The sequence below is a fragment of the Centruroides sculpturatus genome, unplaced genomic scaffold (assembly GCF_000671375.1).
Source record: "Centruroides sculpturatus isolate CEXI.00-Female unplaced genomic scaffold, Cexi_2.0 scaffold1589, whole genome shotgun sequence".
NCBI lineage: Eukaryota > Metazoa > Arthropoda > Arachnida > Scorpiones > Buthidae > Centruroides > Centruroides sculpturatus.
The window spans coordinates 8410-33398 of NW_019385877.1; the positions used below are offsets into that span (position 1 = coordinate 8410).

Below are 24989 nucleotides of genomic sequence, written 5' to 3' on the forward strand. Positions count from 1 at the left end.
CATGAACTTTTTCATCCACAAATAAATGTTCCTTTTGTAAATTTTTTCAGTTATTTGACCAGAAATTTTTGAATTTTAAATAAATTTACGAATCAATGTATACAATTTCAATACAAGTCATTGTAATTTACATTGAAATATTAATAATATAAAGTTTTAGGCACAAAAATCTTAATGAGATACTGAAGTGAATGTTACAAGAAAAACTAAACAGTTTTCGAATGATTTCGGAAATTAAAATCGTCATCACATTTTCTCTATATAAAAAAAATTCATGTTTTCACATTTTGTTAAGATATATATTATATCGTTAGACTATGATAATCGTACTATTACAATAAGAATTGATTAAACACAAATAATCAATCCTTGCTGCATTTCTCGAAACATTTTTAATAATATGATTAATTTCTCAAACATCCTGATACACTAAACAAAAAAGAAAGAACACTTACATTAAGCTTAACAAAACTGGACTTTTTTTGCATTTTAAAACGTTAAGCTATTAACTGCATCTACAGAAAGCAGGAAAAGAATTCTTAAAAAAAGCATTTAAGGAATTGTACTTTTAATTTGTTTTATTCTTTTATGAGAAAATAATAGCACAATAGTATTTGATTTAAATAAAAAAAAAACAAAACATTAAGTTGAATCTAAATATCACTGAAAAATCTGTGGCGTCAATGCATAGGAATGCGGCAAAATCATGTTCTCAGAGTATGATCAAGAAAAGTATATTAAAATTTGTCATAACTATTATCAAACATCCGTTCATTATACCGAAAATAGTCATGATATTTAGAATTTGTTAAAAAGTTATTTTCTGCAATCATATATTTATTTAAAAAATCTAATACTTGAGTCTGAATCTTATGATTTAAAAAAAATCAAGTCATGTGAATATGCTATCAAGAACAAAACTCTATAAAATGGAAGAGAAATAATTATATCAGAAGACAAACATTAATATCTTTATAACACATTTAACTTCAGACATATGTAACATAGTGGTAATTCCAAAACCAAACGACATCAAACTATATACATAATTTTACCGAAACATACATTACTAAAAAAACAATCCAACAATTAATGAAAATTCATTTCTTTAGTGACAATTTTTGAAATAAGTAAACAGTATAATTTTTTATATGCATTAATGTTCCAACCAAAAATTTAACACACATTCAAAATCATAAAAAATGCCAAATTCATGTTACATATTTTGTACATTAAAGTAATATTTCTAATAAATCGAAATACCTATTCTTTCCGTAATGACTTTATTCTGTAGCTTCGAAGATAATGTCAAGAAAAGTGATGATTATACTTTTCATCAACTATGAAAAATTCAAATTAAAATAATTTTTTTAAAAACAAAATTTATACTTATAATTTTGAAATTAATTGATTAATTGAAATTCGAGAGTGAAATGTTAACTGATTACTGTAAATCTTTATTATTTTTTAAACCAATTTTGTGGAACTCTTCCACTACACACAGGAGACTAAAACAAAAGAGAAAAGAAAGAAATTTAAAAAATGATTTGGATGACATCAATATAATTGGTGCCAAGGAAATAATATACAGTATATATGGCATATCAATATCCGCACCTAATAAAAAGATGTCACGTCTCGAATGTACAAGGTAGTGAAGAAAGTATCTGGATGCCTCACTATTGTTTACATTAATTTCGGTTTGATTCAGGCAGGATATATAAATGCATTTTGTGACGCAATTCACATGCAGCACTGGAATGTCATTAATTAAAATAATACTGTTCACAATTTTTGAAAATTGCTTTTGTTAAATAGAAGCATCAATCGATGTCATTAACTTCAAGAAACATGAGTTTCATTATCATCAATAACTTAGAAAACCGACTTTTCTTTCACAAAACACTGTACAGATTTTGCATGAGACAGCTGGTACATTGGCACCTCTAGCGAATAATCGAGGAACTCGTGACGCCATTTTTTACTATAAATACGCGTAAAGTGAAGAGGGACGGGATGTCCAGATCTTGTCAGAAAAGCTCTTCCAATGAACAGATGTGGTGGAGCAAATTTAATTTACACAACACGAAATAATGGAGTGAGGCGATTATCATATTCTACGTGTGTAATATAATCATGAATTTCCAATCCAACTTTTATTTCCTGGGTTGGATCGTTCAATGAACGGCTTCAATTTGTAGAAACAGCAGTCATTTCACTGAAAAATAATAATAATAAAACTTAATTTCTAATTATTCCAAGTTAAGATTTAAATAAACTATTTATTACTACTATCTAAAATAATTTAATAATAAAAAAATATTATTTTTCACTTTAAAATAATTTTAAAATACCTATATAAATACAAATTATGTCATTTTTAAAGTGAAAATTCAATTTCATATCTAATTTTAATTGATCTTAATGTAAATTCCATTCACAATATAAACAACTTCAAATTGAATTGATTTATTGACAGCTTGTTGCAATATTAAAATCATTATACAATATACTTAAAGCTGATTTTACAATAACTAAAAATTAGATACCTAAAATAAACATTTTATTTTAATGAGAAACAATTCATATTGTTTTTCATAAAACAAATTACATTTTTATGAAACATCAAGTAAGACTAAATTGGTTATTGGAATATCAGAATAAAAATAATAAATAATATTTTAAGAAAATTAACTCTGCAAATAAAAGAATATTGTATAATGCTCTAATGTATTATGTATTGATAGAAAATTAAGACACTACCAGAGAGTGCTAAGAAACATCATCTTTATTTTCAAGTGCCTAAACTCAGTGCCACCTGGCCCACATGACATCTTTTTTAACAACAACAACAGTAAACTTAAGAGATCTAGTCTTTTAGGTTTCTTCTTAGTTAACCAATCATCCACAACAAGTCATAATTAGACTCTAAACAGACATTACAGGTTCAGATGCTTTCTTTAGCAATTTCACCATCACAGCATAATCCATATTACCACTCTCTGATGACCAATCAGATTTGTAACTAACACACCCATTAAAACATGCATCTTTGGTTTTCTCTGACAGTCTTCTCTCCATTTCAGATACGACTGTCCCTGCAGCAATTTCAGATAGGTTGCTGGGACGAATAAACCACAAATTTTTCTGCATTAAGGCAGAAAAAATTTTCTGGCATGAAGACAGCACCAATGGCATGCTTACTTGCATCTACTGATAATCTAACTGGAGCATTAACATCAAAATATGCTAAGGTAGACAAACTCATCAACACTCCGTTGGATTGTCAACAGCAGTTTGTGCTTGCGTGCGTTCTGGATTTTCTAGTGTTTTACAGTGGATTTCTTGTGTCATAGTGGATAATTTATATATCGTTGATTTGTCAAAGTGTAAGGATTACAGTGATGTCTTTTTTTTTAGCGTAGTTCAAATTTTTGGAGAGCTGTGAACGTTTGAATTCACGGATTATTGGGGTCTGGTCATCTGGAATTCGGTGGTTGATCCACTGGACATGAAGGTTACAACTCTTCTAGAATAGACAGTGAGTACTAAATGAATTCTTATGGTCCTGAGACCAATATTTTGTGATTTGTTGGGATTTTTATGCTGACCATACACAGCTTTGGAGGGCCGCAACGAGCTATTTTTGGTGCTAACTATAAATTTTAATATCCATCGTTAAGAAGAGTTAGTCAGCATAGCTATGCCTAGTTTTCAACAATACAGTGTTAATAGTTTTTTTTTTAACTAAAACAATATAAACTTTTAAGGATTTCCTCACTTATAAAGATTAACGGTCTAGCAGCCATTGCCATAACAACAGTCTGGTTGCTGTGGTAACCGGACCAACTTTTGGCGCGAGTGGGAACTTCAAGGACTTTTGTGCTGATTTAAGTTTATGGAATGACCACAACCATTTACAAGCAGTTTACATCACTTGGCACTAGTTTTTGTCTGAGTTCACGTGTACTTGTTTTTTTTTTACTTAAACATGCACTAGTTTAGTGTGTTTTTTGCGGTTTTTTAAACAGGCCAGCTTTTTTTTATTGTTATTTCTCCATTATGGCTACAGAACCTGTGTTGAAATTTCGTTCTTAGGCAAATAAGCTCTTTGAAGAACTTAAGGGCTATTTGTCTAGTTACCACAACTCCAACGTGGTGCTTGTGAATACCATTCTTTTATTATTACCTAGGTTCAGAAGATTATTGACCTGGCTGAGGGTGAAATACTGAATCCCATCTTGCATTCCATGCAAGATCGTTTGGATGCTCTGGCCATTAGTGAGAAGGTCATGCAGGTCTCTAAACAGTTAGACTTCTTGGCCACCAAAGATGATGTTCGTACACTTGATGAATCTCAGGCAGCTCTTTGTACAGTTATTAAAGACACTAAAGATTCCTTGATGATGGTCAGTCGTTGACTTTCTCTTCACAATGATGATTTTGACCCAAGTGTGAGCACACCACTTTATAGTGACATCACTCATCATGGTACTCAGCGTGCTACTGATTCTTCCCAACTTGAACCTAGTCACACCGTTCTTATTTACAATACCACTGAGCCTGATTCATCTGAATACACAAAAAGCATGTTAACCACTCGTGTCAATCCTCGTGAGCTTGGTATTGCGGTTAAGGGTCTCCGTAGAATTTGGAAAAGGGGGAGTGGCTGTTGACCTTGTCGCTAATAGTGATGTGGCTGCTATTACTTCTGCTGTCGCTGGAATTTCAGAATTGAGACTCACTGTTCCCAAGCTGAAAAGACCCTGCATTATGCTGATATCGGTTCCAAAAAGCCTAGTTAAAGATGATCTTCTTGATGTCATATACACCCTGAATCATTCTATCTCTAATTCAATGTATCTAATAGATGAGTTTATGCAGTGCACCACTATTTGGTTTGCTGTGGGCAAATGTAACCCCTTTCATCTGAACTGGGTGTTGGAGGTGACTCTGGAAGTCTGGAAAAAACTGTTGGACTTGAAGACTGTCAACCTGTTGTGGACTAGATGCAAGGTGACAGATAATATATTGGTGGTGCAGTGCTTCAGATGTTGTCAATTCTGTCATATTTCTCATCGTGTTTCTGAGAGATCAATCTGTAGTCAATGTGGCAGAGAACACTCCTACAAAGAGTGTGTTAAACAAAACCAAACACCCTCTTGCTCTAATTGTGCTAGAGAAAGATTTGCTGATAAAGTGCACAACTGCATGAGTCATGAGTGCCCAGTTTACATTCGCACACAGATTGGGACATAAAATGTCCCAATTTATGGCATATGTGGCATTATTATAAGCAATACACAAACCTGACCATGTATAGTTCCATACCTCAAACATACGGATTTACGATCATACACATTCTTTGTATTTAGCATTTGACCATTTTTAGGTTCCTGCTTACGTTTTACAGCTTCAACTTTCAGTGATTTGCTCTTCATAGTGGTCAACTGACTGCAAGCTTGCTCACTTGCTCTGCATATTTTAACAGCTTTCTCAGAGTTAAATTTTCCTCAGCAAGAAGCTTTTCTCTATCAACATCACTAAAGATACCAATTATTATACTGTCTGTGACAAGGCTATCATTAAAGGTACCAAATTTGCAAGCTTTACTCTTATTCAACAATACTGTTTTAAAAAAGTTTAATAATTTTCAATTGTGTTCATTTGTGTGTCAAAAAGTTTGATGATTTTCCTGTCAGAAAATCATCAAACTTTTTGTTTTCCTGTTGAACGGTTTTGTTAAATACAAACTTTTCATACGTGATGTTTACTTTGGGCATAAAATAATCTGTAAATGCTTCTATTAACTTTTCCAAATTATTATTTTGTTCTTCTGAGAAAGTATTGAAAATGCTTACTGCTTCTGGGCCAATTGCAGATACGAACACAGCAATTTATACTCTTGCAGGCTTCCTTTCTAGTTCTGTAAGTGTTGTGTAGCATTCAAACTGTTGGTACCAGTCTCTCCATGCCTTAATGGTGGCTTTAGCCATTAGGGTTAATAGAACTGGTGATCTTGGATTAATGTCTCCTCAACTAATGACAACTTCCTGATCCAAGATTATTTCAGATCCTTTCTCCCAGGTTTTGGTACATCATGACATCTATCATATGGTTATATCACAGGTGTTGACATATAATTAACATGTAAAGAATTAAGATACTACCAGAGCATAATGAAGAATGACATCTTTACTTTTGAGTGCATCTAAACTCAGCACTGCCTGGCCACATACATGACAGGAGTTAACAAGAGGGAATGAAGGAGTTAATAAAGGGGAGGAGCAAGGAGTCCAGGTTTTGTGAGTCTGTATTTTCCTCAGATTCTGATTTAAACAAGAATAATTTGGAGCACATCAACCAAAAAACAAAAAATAGAGAGCAAACATTTTATATCCTATATAAAGGCAACAAGGGACTGTTTAGTCCAACAGACTAAACAATTCAGACATTACATATATCATCTTCTTGAGTGAAGTCAGATAACTCAACTAGTAAATATAAAATACATAAATCCAAAATGGTAATAGAAATCTTGGCATATTAAGGAAAGATTTCTTTCTTTTTTTTTATAAATTTATTTTAGTGGTATGTTATTATTTAAAAAAAAATTATTATTATTATATAAAAATACAAAAACTTCAGTTTAAAAATCTTACCCCTGCCTTTCAGTACTAACAGTTATACTTGTCTCATCTGGAATTTGTTCCAATTCCATACTCTGATGGTATGGATAAATTCTAAAAGAGAGAAAAATACATTAGATAACAAACATATTAAAGGAAAAACTTACTGACAATATAAAGATTGAGGTCATAATAATTTTTTTAAAAAACTTAAAACTTTCTAATAAGTTAATTTTGTTTAAAAAATGATTAAAGCAATCAATCTTTAAAAATTTTACATAAGAAACAGTTTTAAAAAATGCAAATTAAAAAAATAGTAAAATATAGTATTTGTTAGAAAATTATACAATATTCCAAATTTTTAACTTTTAGTTAGTTCAAAAATTTTCATAAAAACAAATTATTTTAAACATTTAATTTGCATTTATAATTTTTTTCTGTTTATGATAATATGCAGGATGCATAAAAAGTAATACATCATAGGAAAAAGTTAAAAGTCCAAAAGACTACTACTAATACATGCTTAACATTTGACGGATAAGTTTATTTTTGTAAGAGGAGAAATATTTTCTATGCAATTATTAATAGTTTTGTATTTTTAACTAATTATATCAGTTATTTTGAGAACTGTGAAACAACTATTCACTCACAAATAAATAAAATATCTATTTACAGCAATTGAAATAATAAAACTGCACGACTAATATGTAACATAACATACTTAGCATTTTATATCAATTTATAAGAAATGTTCTCATATTAGTTTAAAAATAAAAAGTCATCTGAAATATAAATTAATGTCCAAGGAATATTAGATAATGAGTCAGATAAATAAGAGAGCTTTATTTTATATTTAATTAAATTATATTAGATTAAATTATATTTAATTAAATTCAAAATATATGCTCATGTAAACTGTAGTAGATTCATCATATAGTTATTTACTGCAAGGTAAAAAAAATCTTCTATCAGTATGTTATAAATGCCAATGAAAAATTGCAATTTGCAAATTTTTATATCCACATTAACAACTTATCAATCCACAGTAACTTGTTGTTTATTTTAGATTGTTTCTCATATATTACTGTATTATTTCAAATAGCTTTTTTTAAAAATTACTTCCAAGATTTTTTCTTAAATATGAATTATATTTTCTACCTACAAGCATACTTTAATCATACAATTTTTCTTCTAATTTTTTCACAATACATTTAATATTTAACAAGTGAAATTCTGAAAATTGTGTCAAAAATATTATTTTCTTACAAAAAATAGTCTTATCCATCAATCACAAGCATATAAATAATAATCTTCTGAACTAATTAGTGCATACATTTATATACTGCAATATAAGTTTTTGCAGTCTATATCTATTATACTATTAAACATTAAACATTTGTTGTTATTATTATTACTACAATTGAAACTTCAAAATAAAAAATAATTCAGCTATTACTTTTTAAACTTGATATTTTTAAATTCAACTTTTTTCCCTTTTCTTATGAGAAAATTATCATCATTAGGTAAATAATCTGTTTATTGGGCTGCAATTTGAAAAAAATTGTAGACCAATAAATTACCATTGTCATCTGTTCATCTGTCTTTCCTTAATCTCAAAAATGGAGTTAGATGAAAGATGAGACCAGATATGGAAACCTTAGGGGCAGAAGGCCTCAATTAACTAAATATGAACTTCCGATGCAAACTGGAACCCACATTATTTCAATTAAAAAATTTTCCCATAAAAGGTGTTAGAAAGATGACCACCATAACTATTGTTAAAGGAAAAGTATGATGTACAGGGGCAAGACACTACAGTACTAATTTGAGATGGAGAGCACACATTATAAATTAAATATATGATTAAAAATTGCAGCATGGCATTGTGACAATGTCACAATAAATAATTGCTCATTTTATTTGGTTTTCTATTCTGGTAATTCTGTAAACTAACAAAATTTAACATAACAATATAATCTGATAAATACATTCGAATATAAAAAATTTTTTAAAAATAATTTAATTTGGTGTAATATTTTTATTCTCTGTCACCCATTATAAAACATTTTGTATAATAAACTAAAAATATGATTTTTCAACAGAAAATAAGCTGGACATTTTTATGCTACTTTAAAAAATATATATATTTGCAATTTCTCACTATCAATATATTAAATTATATAAATCATTTATGCAACATTACAACACACATGATATTAACAACATTGCAATTCAAGTATTTCATAGATTTAGGAATAAATTGTCACTCTTAAGGATTTCTTTCTATAAACTTTATTAAAAAAGTAGAAACAACAATTATTTAAATTTTATTCTAATATATCTCCTACAATAATTTATTATCATCCTGTATCATCTGTCTTTTCTTAGTGCTTCATTAATGGGCCTAGTGAAACCTATTCCTTGTTGGGTCACTTTACTTCAATTTATTGAACTCAAACAACAAGATATGTTTCAATGTCAATATTTTATAACTACTGCTCTTCTGTCTTAGCATGCACATTTTTTTTCATTTCTTGAAGTATAATATACCATTTATTTTAATGACTATTCTCTATTTTATATCCAATCTTTTCCAATAATTACTATAAATAATGAATTAGGATAAATGTGATAACGGATAAATTAGTGATGAAGTGAGAATTCCTAGAATTCTCACTTCATCCGTTATCACTAACTCACTTTAACAAATATTTCGCAATAAAAATAATTTTTAAAATATATTTTATAAGGTTGCATAAAAAGCAAATATTTTATTGTTCTTTTCCTTGGACTTTTAATACATACATTTTATGTAATAATATACAAATAAATAAATTTATAAGAGAGATAAAATGAATCATATTAAACAGTTGTTCTCAAACTTTGAGCAAGTGATACATTCAAATTTTGGTAGTACACCAGCAATCAACATTGCAAAGATGCTCTTATATGCATAAATAAATTGCTGTTTAAGATTACTTTTTTTAATATAAAAATACTATACAAAAATATTAAAAAGTACACAAAACTTAGCATTTTTTGAAAATTTATGACATTCCTATAAGACCTATTAATACACAAACAAAAAACTAACTATCAAATATGACTGTTTTATAATAGCAATAATATAGATTTTATATTCCATACACAATGCATTTGACATTGAACCAAGAAACCATCATCATGTACAAAGAAAACATTATTAAATATGTTATTTTGTTTAAATATGCAACTTTAATAATAACTGTAGGCAAGTCACAATTCTTATTATTATAAACTCATTGTTTTGCTTATAATTACAGTATTTTGTGAATTGTTTTTTATATAGTGAAGTTTCAATTCAAAATAAAACAATAATTGCTAGGTAAAAAATATATATTGTTAGAATACATATTTTTATTATAGAATATATATTTTTTACGTGTTTAACAACCTGTAACATAAAAATCAATAATTTAATTTTCTCATTAAACCAATAAATTCTTAAATTTATTATTATAAATAATAATTTAAAGATCTGCATACAATGAGCCATTAATTATTGTTGTCCCAGCTAAATTTATTTTTACCAGAAAATATTTAATCTCAAGATTATTTGATAAAAATCTATTTTAAGAGATCTTTAAAGTTGTATTAAAAATGTTGAAAGTATTATTAAATTTCTGTTCAATAGCTCATTGTACTTTTTATTAAAACAAAACTTGTTCAATTTTAATTTTCTGTAATTTAAACAAACTTTATACGCACAAAGTCTGCATTTTTAAACATTATAAAAATTTATATAAACTAGTTTATACCTTGTATGATTATAAAGATTAGAATTAATTTCATTCTGAAGCCATTTTCAGAACAAGACTTAAGAAAAAAGCTGATTGTGAGAATACACATTATAGATACAGATACTGCCATATTCTGGACCAAACATCTAATTGCTGGATCTATTGGACTATGTTGGACTACTAATTTAATTAACTGACTATAATTTGACTAAAAGAGCATGGTTAAACTGTCATCTCATTAATATTAATACAAGATGGCAGACAAACCATCTGTCATCAGTCAAATTACAGTAAAACTCCATTATCTGAACATTTATTACCGAGATTGCCAATTATCCAGATTGTCCTCCAACTTTGTTAAAAATAAATAAGCATATATATTATGTACTGTATATGCATAAAAAATAATTTTTTTCTAAATGTAGAAAATAAACTATATTCATTTATAGGTATGTACATTTCCACATTTTATATTTTATTTGCACATAATTACGTACACATACATAATGAAGTTTGGATGGGGGAAAAAATGACTATTTTAAGCAAAAATCCAATCTGAATATTCCTCATAACTGGATGGTCAAAGGTCTCAATTTTGCAAAGTTGGAGTTTTATCTTATACGGGTAAGTAAATTAGTAGTGCAAACATTAGATATTTGGTTTAATAATAAATCAGATTGGTTTAATTGTTTATGTATATCACATATCCTAAATTTGAAAATGAATGAATAAATCTTTCTATCCTCCTAATTAAAATAAAGTCTAACTAACAACTATCAATTACTACTACATTTATGATTAACTAATTTGTTCATTGTTTTAACATTGGTTCAATTTTTGTTTTCCTTAAACAGAAGTATAGCTATGTTAAAAAGTTTTAAATGTAACATTACATTTTTAAAGAATTATTAAGAATGTTTATAACTCTAGAAAACACAGACTCCTCTAACAACCACTAACAATCATGCAAAAATATATAAATAAATAAATTTATATATCAAGAACATTCAATGAAACTTTCTTATATTAGCCATCGTCATTGATTCATAATGGTGTAATTCTCTATACAACTATCATTTTATTTCTAATTCTACCAATTACTATTTATGAGACTATCAAAAATCAAGAAACTTATTAAATCTGAGATGTTTTATCTGTTTAAATGCAATTTAAATGTTTAATATTTGAAAAAACAAGTTAACATATGCTATATTTAAGAAGTCAGTGTGAGCTCCACTTCATTTTACTTATTTAACAAACCATATAAAATTTAAAAATTTCAACTTTTCAAAAAGAATTTTGCTAAACAATATAGTTTTATAATTTTAAAGTAAACCATCTATAGAATTATATCTGAAATGAAACTTAAAACTTTCACTTTCAAAATTTCAAAAATAAAAAGATATAATGTCCTATCTAATCTATATATATATACATATATATACACACACTAAAACTGATACCTAACTTATCATCAAACAGATCTAACAATTTAGAAATTAATTATATGTTTCATTGCTGGCTGGCTACAGAATCATCCTATCTGGAAAACTTTAATTATATTATATAAATGTATTATTAAAATTACTAAAAAAAAGTGTGCCTATTCAATATTAAAAAATAACTGTTTTATATAACATCTGTTATTTCCATAAATGAATTATTTTTTACAGTTGTTTGCAACAGATTAAGCAGTATCTCAGCAATATCCAAGTCATGTTCAGAAAAATCATATTTGAAAAATGACAAGATGTATTCATTCTAAGTTATTAAAATGATATAATTATTTATAGCATATCTATGAATTTCAAATAATGATTCTAGTTTATAGACAAATAATGTTTTATCTCATATATATATAAATGAAAACAAACTTTTTCATCTTTTGAATTGAACAAATTTCATTTAATCTATAAAATAAAACTTATTTACAAGTATATAATAAAGTGTAAATAAATTTTATATATTATATAAAGCTTAATGAAATTAATAAAAATTTCAAAAGAAAATATTGTAAATACTATATTATTTTACATANGTCATTAGCAACACAACTAACACTATATTCATGGGTATTCCAAATTATATGCTGCCCATCACAAAATGGAAAAAAAAAAAGCAAGAGAATCTGTGCAATCAAAAGTACTGCGTAATTGCATAGTATCGCCGAAATATAAAGTACAATGTTTTCTGTTACGCTACATAAAACAATCCAAAAATTCACGTCACCGGAATTGGAAATCATTTTGTTGGTGTTACTATACTGTCCATTTTCAAGCCTTTTTTTTTTTTTTATTGTATTACATAATTTTTTCAACCGACAAAACAGAATTAAACTTAAATAAAACTAGTTACGCAATTTGAATAAGATGATTCGCGAACAAAAGATCATCCACGATTATAAGTATGCCGATTCGCGCAAGTAAAATAAAGTAGGCCAAGAAGTCAAAATACCTAACTGATAATTCAGCATTTTAGCACGGCAAAATGGAATAGTCCGAACTACAACAAACCGGAATTCAAAGTTTTGCTTAAACACGATATAAGCATTCTGTTGACGCGCAATTAAAAAAAACCACCCCGAAGGCATATAATTTATCATAAACACTAACTCACGACCGAGATAAAACATCCTACAAACACGTAATTAACAAAAACACCTACTACGCGAAATTTTAATATGAACATTTTACATAAACCCGAAAATGCAACATCTTATAAACACGAAATTAAATATGCAATATGTGTGCATTAACAAAAGGCTTCCGATAAACACGAAATTAGCATAAACACGTGCTGCAATCATGAAACTAAACAATCTGTCAATTTAACGTGCAAATCAATTACACCTAAAATTTTGAAGAAAACATTTAACTCGTTATCATTATATTCTGCATTGATAAAGTCTCATATGCTGTATTTCTGCATCGCAGAAAATAAATTTCTTCATTTAGTTTTATTGTTGATCTTCAAATAAAATTGCGATGTCTATATCATTATTCTTCATAACTAATTTCATATCTTCAATACTTTTCAGCTCAATCCATCATTTTGAAATTTTATTAAATATATTAATCTTATTTTAAAGTTTGTATTAAAGTAATATCATAATTCATCAAGTAACAAACCTTTCATTCATGCCATGCAGCTGTAATTGTCTTCAAGCTGAGTTGAAATCATCAGTTTTTCACAATCTTCCACAATTTTAAACAAGTATTTTTTTTGTTGCTTTCTTTGTCATTTTTCTTCAATTGCAGATGCATTCAAAGATATGAGCTGCTGCTAATAGAAGTTCTAACAGTAATAATTCCAAATTTATCAATATAAAGTTGCAACAAAACAGGCCAAAATGCTCAAATGATTTTAATCACGATAATATCATCCCCACCAAATTACTTTCACCGATTCACACACAATATACCGAAGACCCAAAGTAACTAAGTCCATTTAAAAAATTCATAACAATTAACTTTTAAATATCCAATGTTAACGTTATTCTTACCGTTAAAAATACATAATTAACCCGACCGAATATAAAACTTAAATTACCGTTTTAATGGCACGAACACAAGAGATGCTACTCATAAAATTATGTATTGATTATTTTGCTAAACCGCATATAAGATTTTAACCCGAAAAACACGAAATTAACTTTTAAAATTTTTCTGGCATTACCAATTTTAAGATACCGCGTGAATACACGTATCAAGCTAAAAATGTGTAACTAAATAATATTAATATTAAACATCAAATAAAAGCAGCAAGCAAGCAACTTTCTGCACTTATGGTAAATTAAAATCAGCAAACTCCAATTTTTCATTTGCTAATATTAAAATTTTTTAGTTATTCAAGTCCCATTTTTTCAAAGTTCTACACATTCTGAAGTGGGAGAAAAAGAGAATAAGTCAAAGTAATTTGTTCTTACCAGCAAAGTAACATAACTAGTAGATGTATAAAATTCTTATAACTTTTACCATTCCAAAAATTCAATCCTTTCTTGGTAACCTATTATTTGATCAAAAAATTATTTCTTTACATTAAAAATAATTTAAATTCAACTGCTGTTACTTAAAAAAATAACATCCTTTTAAATTTTAATGATTTCTATTCCTTCATTTTTTTTTATATTAATGAAAATTTCCAACATTAAACTCCTATTTTTATACATCTGTAAATTTCACAATATGATTTTTAAAACCTTAACAGTAAAAATCAAATTAAGTTTTTGTGAACACCTTCCATGTAGTCAAGATGCATAGCAATTCAAAAAAAAATTAGTCCCGTTATGAGAACACATCATTTACATTTGATGAAAATTGTAAATTTAATTATGATTATTTTGCTGTAACATTACAAACCTTATCACATAGCAAACAAACTAACTAACTTTCGTGAATAAATATAGCTTTTAATTTTAAAAAATCTTAAAGGCAAGAAATTTTAAACACACTTTGTAAATTAAAATGCCAAATTTTAATAAAAGAAAACTGCTTAACAAATCTTTTAGGTTTTATAAAATAGTTAAAAAAAAATCTTATAAATCACAGTTATAAAGAAAAAAAAATGAGTGGCCATATCTCTAAATAATAATTACTGTTAACATAATATAAACAAGAAATAAAACTGAAAAATCATACATCAGTTATTAATGAAATGAAATCATCATTTTAATAAATTACAAGACCAAACCATCAAGAATGGTAGAAGAAATTTTCAAAAAAGAGATTCAAACCATCAAACTTAATAGGTTTTCCTAATTTTCTGAACAGTATTAATTTTATCTTACTTTCCAGGCTTAATCAACTGGAAAATAATCTAATTAATGTTAATTATAAAATACAAGAGTTGAATTCATTGAATCATATCAGCCAGCAGTATATAAAAATTATCTCTAAAATATCAATAGCTTTGTTTAACAGTTGCTTTTTACCAACTTTTTTACAATGATATAATTTACATATGATTAACAAGTCTTCCCTGTATACTGATATTTATCGAAATAAAAATTTTTTATCTGTTACAAATATCAATTTCACTGTTTTAATATGGTTTCATATACAAAATCATATTAAAACAGTGAAACTGATATTTGTAAATTTAAAATTTTTATTTTAATATTTTGAACTTTTTAAAGTTAAAAGATTTGTCAGTGTTTTCTTTCAAAAATAATTCATAATATTATAGCTTTAAGAATTTCACGTTTAGAAAATTTCTATTGAGTAATTTATGAAATTATCTAACCAAAAAATTGTTATATTTGGAATTTAAATATATGAATTACATTAAGTATCTTTGAATAAATTTCATTATTATTACAATTTCAAACAATTTTATTGCTTGTAATTTTAAATTAATATATATATTCCATTTAACAAACAACTTCAAATTCTATGAAATAAGACAAGTATCTATAAACATTAAAAATTACTATTTATAACAGATTCTTTTTTTTAGCAAAGTTGTGAACAACAACTTCATAAACTAATTAAATTTTTAAAATTTAAAATCGGTCAAATTTAACCACTATTTTAGAGAACAATATTTTAGAGAACAAACCCCACAAAGTTAAAAGTTAAGACTGAATCATTTACTATTCAAAAAAATCTCATAGTACTTGAAACAGCAAGATACATTTTTTTTTGCTTGTTTACTCTTATTCTAATTCAGAATATGATGATAAATAATTCCCTAATTTTTTACTTCAGAATTTATAATCAGACAAAAAACTACTTAGCAATAACTTAAATTTTTGAATAGTAATTTTCAAACTCTAGACCTTTACATTCCCACCTTCATCTGCTTGTCCATCAATCCATTCTTTGTTAATCTCAACAACAGTTAAATAGATAAAAATCAAGAACAGATATGAAAATCTTAGAATTGACAGCACCAATAAACTACATACCAGGAATGACAAACCTTTGGCACACATGCCCAAAGTGATATGTCAGGAGAAATCATCTGGCATGTAATGTATCTAACAATATTGATTTATCATTTGTCTTTTTCAATTATCCTTTTGGTTTATCACCTATTCACTCCTTTAACTGGAATGCTTTCAGTTAACCGATGTTTCAGTTGATCAGTATTTGGTTAATCAATGCTCTACTGTATTTCTATCAAGTTTTGATAATGTTTTGTTTAAATTTTTCTTCTAACAACAAAATGTCATCAATATCATTTATACACTATACATTCAAATAAATTAAATTCAATGCAAAATGAATATGCTTCTGAGTGGAAAAATTTCTATTTTTCCAATCAGAAGCAGAATATAATTTTGCTAAATGCACAAACGACTGGTTATAATTGTAAAAGGTTTGTATTAAATATGCAAATTTATTATTCTTGAGACTAAATCTAAGTGAATGGAAAAAAAATAATTAAGTTAATGTTATTGAAGAAAATTAGGTTTAACTACAGTCGACCCCTCTATAAGATATAGATACGTTCCAATTTATTAGGAATCCGATTTCTTACAAGTCGTTCCAATCACAGCCCGACACGTGTCAAGTTTACGGACTACGGCTGATTGAAAGGTTTTCTTCCATAAAATTAATCGATTCTACACTAATCCGACTCAACATTTCCAAAATACGTATATTTTTTCGTAGTTTTATAGGAATCGTAATTATAGGGGGGGTCGACTGTACAGTGCTCAGTGTTTCACAACATTTCACTACAAACAAAAAAAATTGTAATGGATTGTTAAATGTCTTCTTGGAATAATTTACAATATTCTATATAACATGAGTGATTAAAAGACTGAAAACTGCCCAAACAGCAACTCGCGAGATGAAGTCTGAGAATATCCTAGAATATATATGATAAATAGACTCTGACATGGGCATCGTCAGAGAGGGTCAAACAGGACACTTGCTCCCTTGGATTGAGTAAAAGTTCCAAAATTATAATCATAAAAATTATATATGTAACTTTACACCCTCAGCCATGGGATGCTTTGATGCAATACTGTATTCTATAATCTATTTGTAAAAAACTCCAAAAAATTAAATGTCTCCAATCTTTACCCTGTAGAAAATTTTCTGCAGATACCCATGGACTCTAACATTTCTTAGAAACTGAAACAATGGCACCAAGGGAAGAATGTCAACAAATGACTACATCAATAGATGTTCATTACCTATGATTAATTGGTTGCTGGAATAATAAACAGAATGCAACAGAACTGCAATGGACATTCTTTGTTAGCATAAAAAAGTTTGTATCACACAACCCAATCAAAATCATTTTCATAAAATAGGATTGCAAGTCTAGCAAATAATGGCATATACAATTTTACAAAACTATTTCCAGAGTGCACAGAGAATAGGCTGTGTAATAACAACCACATAAGTATAAGAGAAACTGGATGAGCTTATATCAAATTAATGTCAATAACACCAAAAATGCAGCTCATAAAAGTAATGTAAAAACAAATGTTTTCTACCATTTATAATGATCACCTTCTGGTTTAAGAGAGTTCCACAAAAGAACAAAATGAAAATGGAACACACAATTCAAAAGCTAGTTGAATAAAGTTTTGATTGGAAAACACTGTTCATGTGACATCTGCAGAAAATGTTAAACATTAAAAATTAATGAAATAAAATGATGTACAATCCTTAGGCAAAATTAATTTCCAGGAGAGGTGGAGTTGCTTCCTTAAAGTTGATGGCAGTGACCTTTCTAGCAGCTTTGTGTTTTTCTAATCTTTCCAAATACATCAAATGGGCCTTGTGGTGCAGAATACAGGCCTGATTGAGAAAGACCTGGATATCAGTCAGTGACACAAATTGTCAGAGCAGCAGTAGTAAAATTTTTTAATGGTGTTTTTTGTCCCCGAATGTGAATGTTTAGAGATCTGCTCATTGCTCCCATGTAATTTTGGCTCTGTTAATGATGATGGGAATAGTGTAAACCCAAAATAGGTATTTCCTATCAACTGGGTCCTTGACATTTCTGAGTAAGGAAAAGATCGTTAAGACTCCTTCTTTAAGCAATGTGTATGTTGTTGGCTTTAGCTTTTCTTTACATATGCCAGAGAGCCTTTTGTTTTAAGTTACAGTGTTGTATGGTTTGTCTTCATTGAGGTTGTGGGGCAAATTTAGTAGGTGGTGTTGAATAAGGCCAGTGACAAGTTATGTGAGCAACCTCACCGGAGACAACATTGATAAGTAATGGGATTCATATCTGTCCTGAGTGTTCAAATACAGGCTGGATTGTTGGTGTTCTTGATGTTAATTTCATATAAGCTGTGGAATGTAGAGAGGGAAATGCTGGCTAAAGGCAATATGTTCTTTTTCTGATAAGTTGCAGTTTAATATGCAGATAAATTAATAAGTTCTAATCTTATGAGTGAAGAACCCAAAATTATTCTTCATTTGTACAGAATTAGCACCAGTTCAGTAAAGTAGAGCATATAGTGTATAAGATGAGGAAAGTTTGAGGGTCATACAGACTTCCACATTATCTGGACTGGTTTATTAACATAAGGTACAGAATTTAAATTCAGAGACCTGTCATTGTTCCACATCTTCCAGTTGCAGCATGTTATTGCTGCAACTGGAGATTCATTCTTATAGGTGATTCTGCATGTCCATTTAGAATACAATGATTACAAACATGCTGAAAAGGCATGGATTAGCTTTGTTTTGTTTAACCACTCTGATATACTGCTCCATACATAAACTGCAAATACCGTATGCTCCTCATTTTGTTTGATTTGAAAATCAGTTAGATCATTAATTTATTTTTGTAAATATATTCAAAATATTATAATTTAGAAATTTTGATTGCCTATTAAGCTTTAACTCCCTAAATTATACAATCTAGACCTTGACCCTGAAAACCGTTAATACAAATTTTCAATAAAGCAAACTAATTATTGTTTCCCTAGTACAGGGATGTCCAACCTTTTTGTTTTTCTGGGCCACATTGGAAAAAGTCAAAGTTTTAGGCCACAAGTATATTATTTATGCGGATCATTTCTGAAAAATTCCCAGGATTTGATTCTGTGTCCTCCAGAGTGGTAGGATGCAACTATGAACGTCATCATCATTTGCATATGTCGCTAGTGCCGTTGTGGTCAGCTTTTTTCTTATAGAGTATTCATGTTCTTTCAACTGCAACTATAAACTCTCATCACTATAACCACTCACACGTCAAGTATATTATATATACTTGTGGCCCAATCCTTAAATATACAAGCATATTTAAGAATTAATATGTCTAGATTACAGTAACAAGTATTAAATCTTTATCACAAATAACAATATTTTTAAAAATTACTTCTACAGACACTTTCAATTTTTACTTAGAAATAGATAAATTCATTTATTATAAAGGAGCCAAACAAAACTTTGAAAAACACAAATATTTGTTTTATTTGGGTCTCTAATTAGTAAAAAACAAGAAACATCGCTTTAAAGTGCATTTTTATTCAACTAATATATTTATAAATAATATGTAGCCCAAAAAATAGCCAATGCACCAAATTATATTTTTACGCCAAATCTTGCAACACTGGAAGGAATACTGAATAAAGCTGGAGTTGGGTTTCAAAAAATTATAGACTCAAATTCAGGGATAGGAGAGAAAGGCGAAAGTAGTGAGGAAGGTTGGAAAATTAAGGGTCAATCTTTGCATAGCAAAAAGTCTATTTAACCTTTCTCACTACTTTTATCTTTCTCTCCTATCCCCAAATTTGGGTCTATAATTTTTTGAGTCACAACTTTAGCTTTATTTAGTATTCCTTCCTCATTCACACATTTCTAAATATTTGAAAATATTTCCTTTCCACACAAAAATAAAATATGTATAAAGGTTTACTGCTTTGTGAAACTTCTTTTTTGAGTTTATGCAGTTGAAATAACTAAATAAAAAATAAATTTGTCGATTTTGTTTACACGTTTATTGGGCCATATTGGAACTTGCCTTGGGACGCACGCGGCCCACAAGCTGGACACCCCTGCCCTAGTGATTCGTATTAACAAGAGTTGACTGTATTAGTATTCATAATTATGAGACAAGAAGCTACCATTAATAAGTTGAAAAAAATCATAGAAAAGTAGAATAAAATATTGCAAATATCCAATCAAAATAAATAAAAATACACTACATTAAAAAACTACAATTTCAGAAAGAATTACGGCCCATCCCAGAAAATGATAGCGGAAAAAGCGTTGAGCTGATTTGCAAAAGAGAAATAAAAAATAGAAAAGTAGAAGCTGAAAATTCTGATCCTAAAGAAAAAAAAAATGTCAACAGCTCCCTGTGCCGAATGTTATAATTAAAGGAAGTTTCATACTTTATGTGTGTTAAGTTATTGTCGATTCTTCTGAAATTTTCACTTTAATAAACAATAATTTGTCTCAACAGAAAGAAAAATAAATACATAGTTTTTAAAATCACTGATATAGTTTTAATATGGCCCTAGGGGGTCGCCAGAATTTTTTAACCTGTAAAGGGGTCGCGTATTCAAGAAGGTTGAAAAACACTGCAATACAGCATCAATTATCTGACCCCCGATTAACCGTCATGTCGGTTAACAGACTGTTCTAATTGGCAAATTTCAAATGTCCACATTGATGTGGCACTACAATATTTGGCTATGTCTTGACTACTTCAATATTATTTTCGTTAAATTTTTGCGTGTTTTAGCTAGCAACACCGACTAGACCATTGAAGGGAGGCCAGTATTTAAACGAGACTTAATTTTCTAATTATGAGTGGTTGTTTGTTTCGTGAGCAATAAAATAATTTTAAAATAATTTTTAACGATAGCGACGATTATTGTTTTTTAAAAAAAATTGTTAGGCTTAACATCAATGAAAATTCAACGCAAAGTTGGTTAATAGCGATATACTAATATACTATGCTAATAATGTATTTTTTTCATTCTTTCCGATTATCCGACCAACCTGAGTCATCAATTGAGTCGGATAATCAATGCTCTACTGTATAATTAACCTAAAATTTAGAATACTGATAGCAAACCTATTCCTTAAGCTGAAGCAAAACTGAATTCAAAATTTAATAACTCCAAATCATGAGTCAATTTTTTTTTATTACTCAAATTTAAATATAACAAAAATGCTTACAAATTTACTTTATTTACCATTCCATCATATCAAAAAATACTCTGTAAATATTTAATGAAATATTTTTTAATCACCATGCAAGTCATGGTTTGCTTTGCCATCACTAATCTGTAACTCTACTTCTTGCATAACTACTACATAACCATATCCAATATCGTTTATATTGTTTGCACTAACAATTCTGATATGCTAATTCAAGTCAACTCTAAATCTAGAGTTTTTTTTAAACAGAATTAACACAACTCTTAATTGGTAAAATTACAAACCTTCTGAATAAACATTAAATTTTGATAAAACTTGACAGTTTCAAAGACTAATTTGTTAGCACGACAACAACTATGAAATAATTTCAATGTCTCATTTTAACATATGAAAATAAATTTACAATGATTTTATGAATATAAAAATAATCAATTATAATTAATAATAAATGAAATATTTATTTTTGCAAAGAATTTAAAATATAAATATAAACTGTATTTAAATAAGTTCATTTGCAACTTAAGCTTTAATGAATATTTTGAGACTTTTGTAATTCAATTCTTATAAAACAAGTAATAATAATAATATAAATAGAAAAATAAATATTTAATACATATAAAATTTTAAAATATTTAAATCAAAATTATTAATTATGCATAATTACTTTATATATTTTTGAATACATTCATTATCAATAAATTCCTTAATACCTTTTATGAAATACAAAAAACATATCAGATTGATGCAAAAGTTTCTTGAATTTTCTGTACTCTGCAGAATATTTGAAACTGTTTTCCAACAGATGACATCTAGGTTTCTTGTAAGATATGTAAACGAAGGGTATTGAAGCACACAATCATAAGTGAAAGATATTGTGTGGAAATACCAACTTTTTATCAAGTTTACCAACACTTTCTCACAACCAAATTCACACATGCACTTTATGATTATCACTTTGGTATAAAAGCAGCTAAATCTTATCACCATACAGTACAATCATTTAGCAAGAATGTTGTCTCTGAGTCTACAAACTATGATTGGTTCAGTAAACTCAAAGCTCAGAAATATGAAGTAGAAGATAAGCTACACTCAGGAAGTCTACCTGTTCTATTGGATGATGACTTGCAGCAGCTTTCAGAAGCCAACCCACAAGTGAACACACGACAAATGAGAAAGACAATTGATTGTGACTAGTCCACCATAGTTTGTCACTTACCTGCTATTGGAAAAGTCTGCAAGATCAACATTTGGGTTCTTCACAATCCAAATTCCAGACCACAAGTGTCAGGTTGATCTAACAGAAGTTGCTTGATCTTGACTGGGTTGGTTCTCCTTCACTCTCCTTATAGCCCGATATTGCACCATCTGATTACCATTTCTTCCATCCCATGCAGCACTTCTTGGATGGAAAGCAGTTCACAGATAATAAGATAAAAAATCACACTTGCAGAGTCGAAACAGTCTGAGTTTTATTCAGATGAATCTGTGACTTGTCAAATTGATGAAAGGTGATGCTTGAATGTAATAACATTTTTCTTGAATGAACTATTTTTCTTTTTGAAATATATGCTGTACTATAAAACTAGAAAAATCCAGTAACTTTCGCATCAACCCAATATTTATTCATTCAATAAATTCTAAGTAAAATATGTTCAATGTGATCATTTATATTATTATTTTCATGCAGTTTATTAAAGACAATAAAAAATCCAAATATTAATTTAACATACTGAATCTGTACTTATGCTTTGGGCATTGCAATTTCAAAAAAGTCAGCTTATTAGTCAAATCTCACAACTGTGTACGTTCAAGATGATCTCATTAGAAAAAATTTAAAACTGATGATACATCAAATTCACATAAGATAATTTTAAGGTTTGAAAGTATAATAAATTATAAAAACATTTAGTCAATGAATTAGATGGCTTATTTATTCAATAGTTCAGTTAAATTTATTAAATAGATATGTCCTCAATGCAAACATTAAATGACAACAATATATTTACAAATAATTTTTGAAATTGTGTGATAGTCAATTTATCAGAAAAAACAAAAAAATAGTATGGGTTTTAGACAATTTTGTCCAAATCGCCCAAATATAAACTTTGCAGAACAAATTTAAATTGCATAAACATGTTTTAATGGTGTGTTAAAAATCACACATACACAAAAATAATCAATAAACCAACCTCAGCAGAACAATTCAAAATAATTCTATAAACACCTTTCTGGCTGCTGGGATTTGCTTTTATTTAGAAAACGTTTTCAATCTAGTCTAATGGCCTATTAGACTAGGTTGAAAACGTTTGCTAAATAAAAGTGTATCCCAGCAGCAAAAAAGGTGTTTATAGAATTATTTTCTCAAAAATAACAACTTTGATTACTTTCAGATCCTCATTTCTTCAAGAACTTACAGAAGCAAGTATTCATTACTATAGTAACTAGTTATGAGTATGCCATCATAAAAACAAATGACCGTGTGAGTGAGTATGTAACTGAATTCTCCCTGTAAAATTATTACATCAAAATAAAAAATGACTGATATGACATTACTTCTGAATAGAATTGTTACCATTTTTAATTTACTATGAAATGATAAGTAAACAATTAATCCCTTAACATAAAGTGAAATTTACAGGCTATCAATCAAAAACAAAGTTTTCAACAGTAGCATGGAATACACTAAGTTTACAAAGAGAAACTGTGCAAAAAAATTTCTAAACATTTTAGATACATCTAGAGAAATTAACAGTATTAGTCCTTCCTAAGAAATCCTAGACAGAAACATTGAGATACTATAAAATCAAGTTTATATATTGAAATAAAGATTCCAGCCAGAAGATAAGAACATAATTGCTCAATCAGTTTGGTTTCCAATTTCTAGAAAGTTCAGACATAAACTGACATTTAAATTGATCTGAATCATAATATTAGTGTTCATAGCATATTAATATGGTGACTAAGCTCTAAAAAACTATCATTTTACTGATTTCATGTAATTTTAAATTAAAATTAATTTGCATTTTGATTTATATTCTAAAAGACACATTTACGTATACTTATACTTTACATATATTTATACTTTATACATAATTAGGAAATTTTATATGTAAATGTGTCTTTTAAAGTATAAATATATTTACATATATTTAGACTTTAAAAGACACATTTACATATAAAATTTCCTAATTATGAACTTAAATCATCATTTGTTTTCATGAGAAGAATCTCTCGATACAAGCAGTATCTACAGAATTCAATCCACAACGTGTTTCTTCAGAGTATATTGGGATAACAGCATGTAACATCAAAGAACAAAGTTCTAAACATCAAAAAGACATAAATGGGTAGGACACGCCACCCTGGCACAAACACTGTTGGACAGGCTTTAATGGCTTATGGGACAAGGCATACAGAGTCCATATGGATCTACATGAGAATCTTAACTAACGTAATCAATACCTTCGAAGCATCTAACACACACACACACACACACA

General features: G+C 28.3%; 1 protein-coding gene across 1 annotated transcript in view; it reads right to left on the reverse strand.

The window, feature by feature from the left end:
• Positions 1–277: 277 nt before the first annotated feature.
• Positions 278–24989, reverse strand: part of LOC111642695 (RNA-binding protein lark-like) — a 95940-nt gene continuing 71228 nt past the window's right edge. The window contains exons 7-8 of the mRNA XM_023389074.1: positions 6663–6743; positions 278–2218 (exon numbers count right to left, since the gene is read on the reverse strand). Of these exons, the coding sequence (XP_023244842.1) occupies positions 2191–2218; positions 6663–6743 (109 nt within the window). The 3' untranslated portion in view covers positions 278–2190. The remainder of the gene's footprint in view (positions 2219–6662; positions 6744–24989) is intronic.